At 43.3% G+C, this 10,717-nt stretch overlaps 1 protein-coding gene across 2 annotated transcripts in view; it reads left to right on the plus strand.

Annotated features, from left to right (window-relative positions):
• Positions 1-5,590: 5,590 nt before the first annotated feature.
• Positions 5,591-10,717, plus strand: part of YTHDC2 (YTH domain containing 2) — a 60,626-nt gene continuing 55,499 nt past the window's right edge. The window contains exons 1-3 of one of the 2 annotated variants that reach the window (XM_025207072.1): positions 5,591-5,643; positions 6,502-6,592; positions 8,790-8,986. In XM_025207072.1, coding sequence (XP_025062857.1) covers positions 6,504-6,592; positions 8,790-8,986 — 286 coding nt within the window. In that variant the 5' untranslated portion in view covers positions 5,591-5,643; positions 6,502-6,503. Of the gene's footprint in view, positions 5,644-5,702; positions 5,859-6,501; positions 6,593-8,789; positions 8,987-10,717 lie in introns of those variants that run through there. The other variant, XM_025207071.1, reaches the window with a different exon arrangement.

Consider the following 10,717-nt stretch of genomic DNA (forward strand, 5'->3'; position numbering starts at 1 on the left):
AAAAAAATTGGCCATTTTTCGCACTGTAAATCCAGCAACACTGCTGCCATCTATGGCTGACACACCAGATCTTGTACATGACTGCCTGCAAACATTGGAAGCTGTTTATTCTTCAAGGCCAAATCTGAGAGACAAACAATTGATAAAAGAGTTTCAAGCAAAGAAGGGGGAGCACGGGTGGCTGGTAGCAAGGGATGGCCGCATTATCATCCCAGCTGCCTGGGTTCATGTGGTAGTAAAGAGCACTCATCATGGTACCCACTACGGACCCAGGGCCCTGGTAAGATGGATCAGTTACTATGTAACTAGAGTGGGATTAAGAGAGGCTGCCAAGGAGGTATCAGAGACATGTGAGGTCTGCCAGAGAAATAACCCAAAAGGAGGGAGAAGAGAAACTTCAGGACATCAGAGAATAGGCAATGGGCCAGGAGAAGAATAGCAGGTGGATTTTACTGAGTTGCCCCGGCAACAAGAGATAAAATATCTCCTTGTCTTTGTGGACACTTTCTCTAATTGGGTTGAGTGCTTCCCATGTCGGACTGCCCAGGCCCGGGAGGTAGTCAAGACACTCCTACGAGAAATCATACCTCGCCTCGGACTTCCAAAAGGAATAGGGTCAGACAATGGCCCACATTTCATTGCACAAATTACTCAGAAGGTTTCTGAGTTCCTGGGAATCAGCTGGCATTTACACACCCCTTGGAGACCTCAGTCCAGTGGAAAGGTGGAACGTATGAATCAGACCTTAAAAAGACACCTTGCAAAGATTTGCCAAGAAGCTCGACTCAAATGGCCAGAGGCCCTACCCTTGGCCCTGTTACGAGTAAGGGTCGCACCACATTCTAAATTGGGATTAAGCCCGTTTGAAATAATGTATGGTAAGCCTTACCCTCTGAGTCTGCCCATGGGTACTGAACAACAGTTACATGTTTTAGGAGAGGGAATGATTAGAGAATATGTATGGTCCTTGGTTTCTGTTTTGTCTTCCATCCATCAGCAGGTACGGGACGTGCTGCAGACACAGGACCAGTATCCTGCCCTGGGAAATCGATTATTACCTGGGAGTTACGTCCTTGTGAAAGATTGGAACGAGGAACCACTTCGAGCCAGATGGAAAGGCCCATATAGGGTACTTCTAACGACCCCGACGGCCGCAAAGCTCGAAGGAATCAAGACTTGGATACATTCCAGTCGCCTAAAGCCGGTGGCTGGACCAGAACAAGAAGGAATCCCTGCAGACTCCGGGACCGGAGACAGAGAACAGTGGAAGGTGGAGCCAATAAGAGACTTGAAATTCCTATTCAAAAGAAAGGAACTTTGAATAATTTGACAATCTTTGATTAAGTTTTATAAGCCTTATTATGAAATTGTTCAAGGTTTTATTGTGGGGCACCCTGATCTGTCCACTCCTACTTATAGGAGGGGAAACCCTTTTACAACAAAAATTTGACCCTCAGGAAAATGTCTGGATTTATCTGGCCCGGGAAATTTTAAATAGAACGGACTTCTGCTTAGCGGGAGGGATCAATGCTCACCTGGTTTTTACCTCATGCTTAATCGCAGTACCAACCCCTTTAAAAATTTTACAAAATTATACTATGCTGAAGAATGTAGAGAAGAAAAGTACATATCAGAATATATATAAGTGGGGGACTATTGTAAAAGAGAAGAATAGAGACATGTTTTCCGTACGGGTTCAGGCAACAGCTAATGCTTCTGAATGTTTCCTAATAGTTAATTGTACTAATAATTGCTTCAAATTGAACCAAGGTAGAAGAATCCTTTGTAACAAGACCAATCAAATATCCTATGTATACAATGTTCACCTGTCGTCTTATCTATCTTCAGTCCTAAGGTGAATCAAATGATTTTACAAACGAAGAAAGCTGAGAATACTAGGTTTGTGTTGAAACAAATTGAGTGGAGCAATTATAATAAAAATAATTAAAAATGCTCCAGAGGGGGAAAATGTTAGGTTTGACCTAGAAACCACTACACATAGCCCAAGCAAAAGTCTCTGTTCTGTAACTAATGCTCAATTGCAATGATAAGGAGAAGACAGTCTTAGATAAAGGAGACTTGAAAACAAAAACAGAATTAGTGGAGTAGGGCAAAGAGCTGATTTAAATATTAAGATTCACACCCCTAGGTGGGGAGAAAGTATGCTAATGAAACATACATGTATGGAAATGAGATACATAGCTAAAACACAGGTATAGAGACATGCTCAGTAAAGAACTCCTTGCGTCACTCCCTTATAACCAATTAGCAAACAAGAATGCTTATGAAGGTCCAATACTCCTGTATAAAAGATGCTCATAATTAAGACTCTGTGTGCTTGTTACGTGAAATTATTCCGCTTGCACCTTGTATTGCTAGCAATAAATCTTTATACTTTCACCCCTGGTATCTTTATTGGCTTTTGCATACCGGGCACGATCCCAGACTTGAGCTGGGCACAACACCCACACCTCACATACCTACATACCCACAGCCCACCACAAACCTATACCCACTAACCCACAAACCTATACCTCCCCACACCCCCCACAATATACAAAAGTAAAACTTAAGCTGCATTCTCTCATTTTAAGCTATTATACAATCACCTCTTATGTATGCTACACAAACACATGTAAATCAGGGCAAAATATTTTTTTGAAATGAAATTAATGAATGCTGTAGTAGATATTTGATTTTTAGAATATAATTTGGAATTTTTATGGTTCCGAGATGGCAACCCCCCTTGCTGAAAGGAGTACTTCTTGGGGGCAAGGTGAGGGACTTCACGTGGCAAAGGTCAGGGGTTAGAAGGCGGGATTTCTGGCCCCAAGATAGTGACCGGGGGCAGGGCACCTGTGAAGGGGCAGGGCTACCCTTGCGGCCCCCAACAGTTGCCAAAACTCGGTAAGTGGCCCTGCACCCAAAATAATTTCCTGCCCCGACTTAGGTAGAATTTGTATGGTAAGGTATTTGGAAAATAGTATTACAATACAGGAAACTGAGAAAATATTACATAGAACCTTTGAGACACAGCGAAGTTGGAACACCCCTGCCATTTTATGATCATTTCTCAGAACCCAGCTGTGCCAATCTGTAACAGCCCTGGTACCCATATCCCGGCCAGGTATTTGTGTCTGGGTCTCATGCACCCGTGTGTTCTTTAAATTCTCTAGTTCTGAGTATATTCCAGCACCGTCTCTTTCCTTGATCCTTTAAACACACTTCCTAGGCATAACCTCTCTCAGAAATGGGTCCTCTTAGCTGTACATAACAATAAAATACCAGTATGTATTTCTGTACTTCAATTTCCTCCCCATTCTTGAGCACTCTTTGGGTTGTCATGGTCTTGTAGGGTTTCATGATCATTCCTCTCATCCATGTGAGGTCTCTGAACTGTGGAGCCGCTCTCTCCCTAACTCTGGTGTTGTTACGTAGATCAGCTCAATGCCTCTGTTTCATAGTGCTGTTGGTGTGGTTTTGAGAGCTGCATTCTCTCATTTGCTTGTAGTTTTCATACGTACGTATGTAGTTGCAGGACCCATTTGTCAGGAATCAGAGCAGCGCTGGCAGCTGCTTTCTGACCCCCCCCCACCGGAGCAGTAAAACTTTCACCTGACAGGCGGGTAGTGATGGATGAGGTGAAATTAACCAGGCACAGATGCGTGTTGGTTACAGGAGATTGTTTACTTACGTCGCCCAGATAGTGACGTGCAACGCAGGCTGAGCCTTTGTTCCTGTTACAGTTGCATTGATTACAGTCAAACGTATATCAAGCGATGACGAACGAAGCGCGCCAAGAATGGACTATCGAGCCTGCAGGGCTTTACTACGTCAAAATTAACGATGACGGGGAGAGATTGACAGCTGATCAGATCGTCAATCTACTCTGGTGATGGACTCACGTCTCTCCTAAGAGGTTTCTCCAGGGTTCTCCACCTAGGCGGAAGTTGCTAAACTATTTATAGACAGAGGTGTCTGACGGAGATACCCAGTGATGAACCGTTATGTGGAATCTTTAATTTTCTGGCAAGCAGCAGTTCTTTGTGCTCTCAGGTTGCTATCAGGTTACAAGGTAGTGGGTTAGGTTTTCTGCCTGTTACGTATGAGGTTATGATGAGGGGCTTACGCTTGTTTCTTGACCAATTGCAGGGATTTATGGCAGGGCTATCCCCTTTCACCCTGACCAGTCTTAAGTTTCGTTTCTTGTTTGTGATGTGGGCATAAATTATATACAGCTCTCTGCCAGGATTTTGTTTCAGGAGTTTCTAGCAAGGATTTCTTTTCTTTTTTAACCCTTAGTTGACTACTTGAATGGTATCTCTTGCTAGTGGCATGGGCACTGATTAACTGGGTTGTGACACCATTCTGATCTAATTTTGACCTGCCTGCACTCCTGTACAGAATCTGAGACCATGGCAGGAGGACACTAATCATGGGGAGTAGTTGCTCCCATACCTTTGAAAGTCTATGTACATCAAATGTATGCAACAGAAACATTTTCTTGTAAAATAAATAGAAATTGCCTTCCAGTTTGATGCAATATGCCTGACAAAGGGCATTTATACCCGAAAGCTTGCAAAGAAAATGTTTTCCAACTATTTGAGTTGGTCTAATAAAAGATATCAGATTTACCCAAAGAACCTTGTCTGCCTATGTCCTTATGCCAAAAGAGCTACAACCCATACCCATGCAAAATGCTGTTCATTATTATATTTTCCAAGTATTACTTGTAGTGTTTTTCCTGTAGAGCAGCAGTTCTCAAACCTTTTTGGCTCAAGGAACAAGTTGGAAAAGGCCAGCTTTTCGTTTTGAACCAGTGTGCTACTATGGGCATTCCCCATGCTTCTGGGCTTTGCTGGCTCCCCCACCCCTTCTTTCTGCCACACTGTCAAGTGATTTTTAAACCTCCCTCAGAGGCAACGGGGGGGGGTTTGGCTGCAGCCAGGACCAGAGATTTTGACTGGGCTGTGCCAATGTTCCTGCTTGGATGCGAGTCAGAGGTTTGTGGCTAGAGGGTCTTGCACCCCTGCCCAGGGTCTGACCAACTGCCATAGTTGGGGGCAGGAAGGAATTTGACCCCGCGGCCAGACTGGTACGAATGTAGAGACTTTACCTTCCTCTAGCAGGCTGCAGCCCTCTACCTAGGCTCTCTTGAGCACATACTGATGTGCCACATAAGCAGAACGCTGGCTGTCCAGGTGCCCTCGCTTTACGTGGGGCAGGTGAGGGCATTGGGGCTGTCAGGGCTGAGGGCAGCCTAGCGCAGAGATGAGGCGAAGCCTGTTCCTGCCTCAGCCTTACAAGGGCAGCGGTCACCCAAGGCCCCGCGGGTCACGTGACTCGGGGCCACCAGCTCAGCAGCTGCGAGCGGCGCCTTGCGCCTCCAACTCCCCGCATCCCAGCATCCGCCGCGGCAGCTGCTCCTACTCCGCCCCGCCCGCTGCCTGGCGACGGCGACGGCGACGGCACCGCCGCCGCCGCTGCCTGCCCCGAGCACGTGCTGACGTCAGAGCGCCGCCGCGTGGCCCCGCCCCTGCCTTCGCTCCCGGCTGGTTTCACTTTCCGGCCCGGTTGCAGCCCCGGAGGTGAAGATCGCCGTGAACTTGGCCCTGGAGCGGTTCCGATACGGCGACCAGCGAGGTGCTGGCCTGGGACCTGGGACCTGGCCCCACCCCCTCCCCCTCAGGCGCTGCCCCCCCCACTCGGGGCGCCTCGGGGCTCTGCCGCGCCTGCGCACTGGGGGCGGGACGGGGATGGAGACGGGACCTCTCCTCGCTGTGCTGACAGAGGTCCGCGGGGCTGTTCTCATCACGTCCTTCCAGCCTGCTCCAATATGTCACTCGTTATTATGCGTGGTGTGTCATTACATACGCCCATTATTATATTTGTTACCATATTTATTCACTTTCATATATATTAATACATAAGGCGAGGCCTGCGTGTACCTGCAGACTGGAGCCGCAGTCTAGAGGGGTGGGCCGATGAGGCAGCAGCACATATCCCTGTAGAGTGTTAGTGGTTGTCAAGCAAGTTGGCAGGCTGGATCCGGCCCATGGGGGCTCCTTCCCACATGCAGCCCTGTATTCAAGCCTCCCCCCCCAAGTCCTGATTGGTTCCACCCTGGGAAGCAGAGAAACTGAGGGGTTTGCTGGGCCTCCATGAGAAGGTGATACGGCCCCAGCACTCGTGACAAAGATTGTGCAGACCAAACTTCCCTCAGTTACAGCTTTGGAAAGCCAATAAGCTGTAAAAATATGATAAACGATTGCCTTAATTAGTTGTGTCTGTAAAACTAATAACATAATTTGGCCTTGCACTAAAGTTGCATTTCATGGGGAGAAGAAGTTTGTTGAAACAGGACATTCCTTTTCCATTGTTCTCTTGACTTGCCAGTGCTATTAAATATAAAATGTAGAAAAGTATTATTTTGGTCACTGAAGTTAGAAGAAAGAGGGTGGCTCTGTTGTGTTGTTGTCTCTGACTTTTTTTTCTTCTTAGAAATGGAATTTCCCTCTTCTTTGACTAGTACGGAACGAGCTTTTATTCACCGACTGAGTCAGTCCCTTGGCCTCATCTCCAAAAGCAAAGGGTAAGCCGTTACCTGATTAGCTCTCTTAGTCATTAGATGTGAACATCTGCCTATCAGTTAGATGATATTGTATCATTTTGGTGTGTTTTATATCATAGCCAAGGATTACCATTCTTTTCCATGGGAAAATCCCTGAGGGTAGAGGCATTGATAAGAAAAAGAAACTCGTGGGCCTCTCCTAGCATTATTCCTCTTCTTTTTTTAATGTTTGTATTCTTTAATTGTTGAAGGAATTGGAGATCCGTGTGGTTTTGGAAGATGTGTTCTCTCACTAGCTTGTGGTTTATATATGTACATAAAGGAAGGTTCCTCTTTTGTTGTAGTAGTGGGGCTTATTCTGGTCTAATAGTAGCATCTTCCGCCCGCACTCCTGTATGGGATCCAGGACCTTGGTATGGGACAGCATCATGGAAAACATCAGTTCCCATATCTAGAAATTTGGAGAGCAGGGCCTTCAGAAAGGAGTTTGTTGTAGGTGCAGTCATATCTAAGAGATGGATTTACCCCATTCTCTTTCCCCTCTCTGATGCCCTAAGAAGGGAAGAGGAGCTCGATGGACAGAGGGCCCCTTTTATGTTCAGATAAAATGATGAACTGCATATACTTCTAATAAGCATCTCAGTATTGCCAAGTCTTCAAGGTTTAAAAATACTAAGGCAGTAGAGCGGGGAAAAAAGACAAAAATTGGTATCTGCAAGGCACACAAATCCCTAATGTTATTGACTTAAGAAATAGGAAGCAGTTTCAGAAATATTTCCCCTGTACATAGTCTCTTCTTTCTAACACAGCTTCTAGACAGGGGCCATCCTTGTTCAAAACTCTGATCATAGTTTGTTCTCATCACTCCAAACTACTTTTACTGAACAGCAAAATCAGTATTTCAAAACAAGTTGTAATATCACTACTGATGACAATGGTATTATTGGGTTGCTACTGTGACTTATCAGCACTTGATATTAGGGTATCATGCCAGGAATGTTTTGTATCCTCATTCTACTTTCATTGTTGGCCTTAATTAAAATAAAAAGGAACCTTGTGCTAAACCAGTGATTCTCAGGCTTTTAAGGATGCTATGGGGTGCTGTGCAATATTCGTGCTGTGTTAGATGTACACATTTCTAACACATGATTCAAAGCGACCCAGGCATTTCAAATAGGGATCCATAGTGTCCAAAATATTTTGACCTGTTGTGGTCTTTCTAAGTTCTTTGCAGCAGAAGAATTGCTCTTTTGTTTTTTCCATAGTTAAGAAATGAGTAAAAGCTAAGGTCTGGCCTTTGTGAAGAGTGCTTTGAGTCTAAAAAGCTTGAGGACCACTGTGCTAAAACTCTTTAGAAACAAATGACTGAGTTTTACTTCAGTGCTGAGTTGAAGAACACAGAGAATGAAGTGGATGTAATCATCCACAATTCTAGCAAATATGTGCTTCTGTAGGTTGGTTAATGGATTGTGCTGCCTAGAAGCAAAGCAACTAGAGCTGTAACATACTAAAATAAACACTCCAGGAGAACTATTGGGCTCCTGAGATAAGTTTTAAAGCAAAAGAAAAATAATATTTAGTGTTGAAGTAACTTTTGACTGTGGATGCTTTAGCAGTGCATTGTAAACTTTTTATTTCCAATTCCAGAGTGCAACATATGCTATCTGACTGAATATGCTGAAGATTTGAAGTCTCTTGCATATGGACTCAATGTGTTTTATTTATTTTTTTCTTATGACTGCTAAATCATGAAAACATAGAAGACTCTTAAACCTACTCAGACCCCTAGGTTTATGGGGACATTGTAACAGAAATCTAGTGTGTATGGTGGAGAAAAAAAAGGAAACTTTGGAATGTTAATACATTTAAGAATCAGAGTGGTTTCTTCTTAGAGAAACGAATAAATTGAGAGAGGTGCTCATAGCTGGAGGGATATTTTGGTAGCACCCTAACTTTATTTATTGCATTGATTTATAGCGTACCTGTAAATTAGAATTATAAAAATGTTTTGCGCTCTGCTTAGATTTCTCTGCTGTGCTTCATGCATTAATCACTGATTATTTTTAAGTTAATGTGCTTCTTTTATCCTTTTTATTGTGGTATTTGAGGTCTTATTCTGAAGTTTCTGGAGTTACCTTTTTTACTTATAAATCATGGTAATACAGTCTCAAAAGGAATTATGCCTTATGCAAAATGTAATTTATTTACTTTTTTTTAGGAAAGGAGCAAACAGATACCTAACTGTAAGGAAAAAAGATGGTTCAGAATTGGCACATACAGTAATGACTTGCAGTTTGATTCCCAATACAAAACATGCTATTAGGAGTCTAATTCAGAGATTTCCTGTCACCAATAAAGAACGCACTGAACTTTTGCCAAAAACAGAACGAGGAAATGTGTTTGCTGTCGAAGCTGGTATGTACATCGTATACTGATATTGGGTTTTGTATCCATGCAATTTAAAGAAAAAAAAGAAAAAATGATAAAAAACCAGGCTTTTCATTTTCTCATTGCATGATTTTAGTGTTGATTTTTTCCCCCTATAAAATAAGTTTATTTTTGTATTATGTTTTATTATTCTACTGGTGGGAATGATCCCTGGCTTTAAGAGTTTACATCTAGATTTCTTAAATCTTCATCAAATGAAAATAGCAGCTAAAAAGACCCATTTAATGAATTTCCTTATTGTACCAGGATACTTATTATTTAGCAGAATTATGAAGGTATCAGTACTGTAAAGGCTTTTTGCTGCTATATAATATTTAGCGTGTTGAATAACAAACATATCAATGGGTATGCTCTTTTTCATTTGGGATCAAAGTGTTGTCATGATTACCTTCAACTTGTCTGAAGATAGTATGTAATAGGTTAAGTCTGAAACTTAACATAGAATTCTGAGCCAAGGTATCATAATACTATAACAATCCTTTAAAACAGGTGTGTATAATTTGATGTCACAAAACTCATGTGTTTTGGGGTAGAGTAAAATCTTAAAAGTAGGCATATATTATAACGAGATGACTGGCTTCTCTGCAGATTATGGAAATGTGAGTCTGCAAGAGGGGCCTAGGCTAGAATGGTGCGACAGCCAGGCCAGCTTCTTCCTCTCGCTTGCCATCTCTCTTTAGCTGCCTACATACCTTATAGTTAAAAATAATATTTTTCCCGGTGGGGCTGAATCTTATGTCTTTACATTGCTTTTAGCCTCTCTTGACTTTGTGAGTAAGATTTTGGGAAAGTCAGTCTTCTTATTTCAAAATGCCTATTAAACAACAAAAATACTTCAACTAGGATTCTGGAAAATGTTCCGTTTCTGTGTAGATCCAGTAGAATCTTTGCAAGATTAGGTTTCCAACCTTCCTGTGAAGAAGATGGAGTGTGAAGTAACTGGGGATCTACAAACCTAAGCTAAGCAGCTGCATTGGACTGCTGAGGACCTCCAACTGTTTGCTGTAGCTTTTATGTCAAAGGGTCCTGTCCCTATGTGATGCATGGGACTGGAGATGAACTCCAAATTACTTCAGCATGCTCTCTGAAGTAAATGCCACAGCAAACAGCTCAGTGGCTCATTCTCATTTCAGCAACCTACTGCACACAAAGCAGGTTTCAAAACCACTGGGAAACAAATGATTCTGGTTCCACTGTACCCTACATTAAACAAAATGAAACAACTGCATATTTCATTGTAGAGAGGTTTCTAAAATTAAGATTGATCAGTTTTGCATAGCAGAAAATTTAATTTGGAGCATTTTGAAGAATGTACGTGGTATCTGTCATGACCCAGTGATTTTTTGTGCCTCGGCACTATGGAATTTCCTGGCCACATGAGAGCTCCTTTGCACGGCAGAGTGTTCTGCTGCAATTAAGAGCCTGCGTGCAGGAGAGTTCCCGCCAATTTGCAGTTTCCTTTGCAGGATGCATTTCTTCTTTGCAGCACAGAAATGCACAGTGCAAAGAGTTCCCGCTATTCGGATGCAAATTTGTGCCCTGCTATTGGCCAGTGCTAAATTATTCACACATGGCGGCTAGTAATTGGCTCGCTGGCCATTTAAAATTCCGCGCGACTTCCGCCCAAGTCGAAGAGCTTTGAGCACGCTGCAGAGTGCCTCTGAAGTTATCTGACTTGTGGCTGCCGATCGATAGACT

This window comes from Alligator sinensis, unplaced genomic scaffold (assembly GCF_000455745.1).
Source record: "Alligator sinensis unplaced genomic scaffold, ASM45574v1 scaffold225_1, whole genome shotgun sequence".
Taxonomy (NCBI): Eukaryota; Metazoa; Chordata; order Crocodylia; family Alligatoridae; genus Alligator; species Alligator sinensis.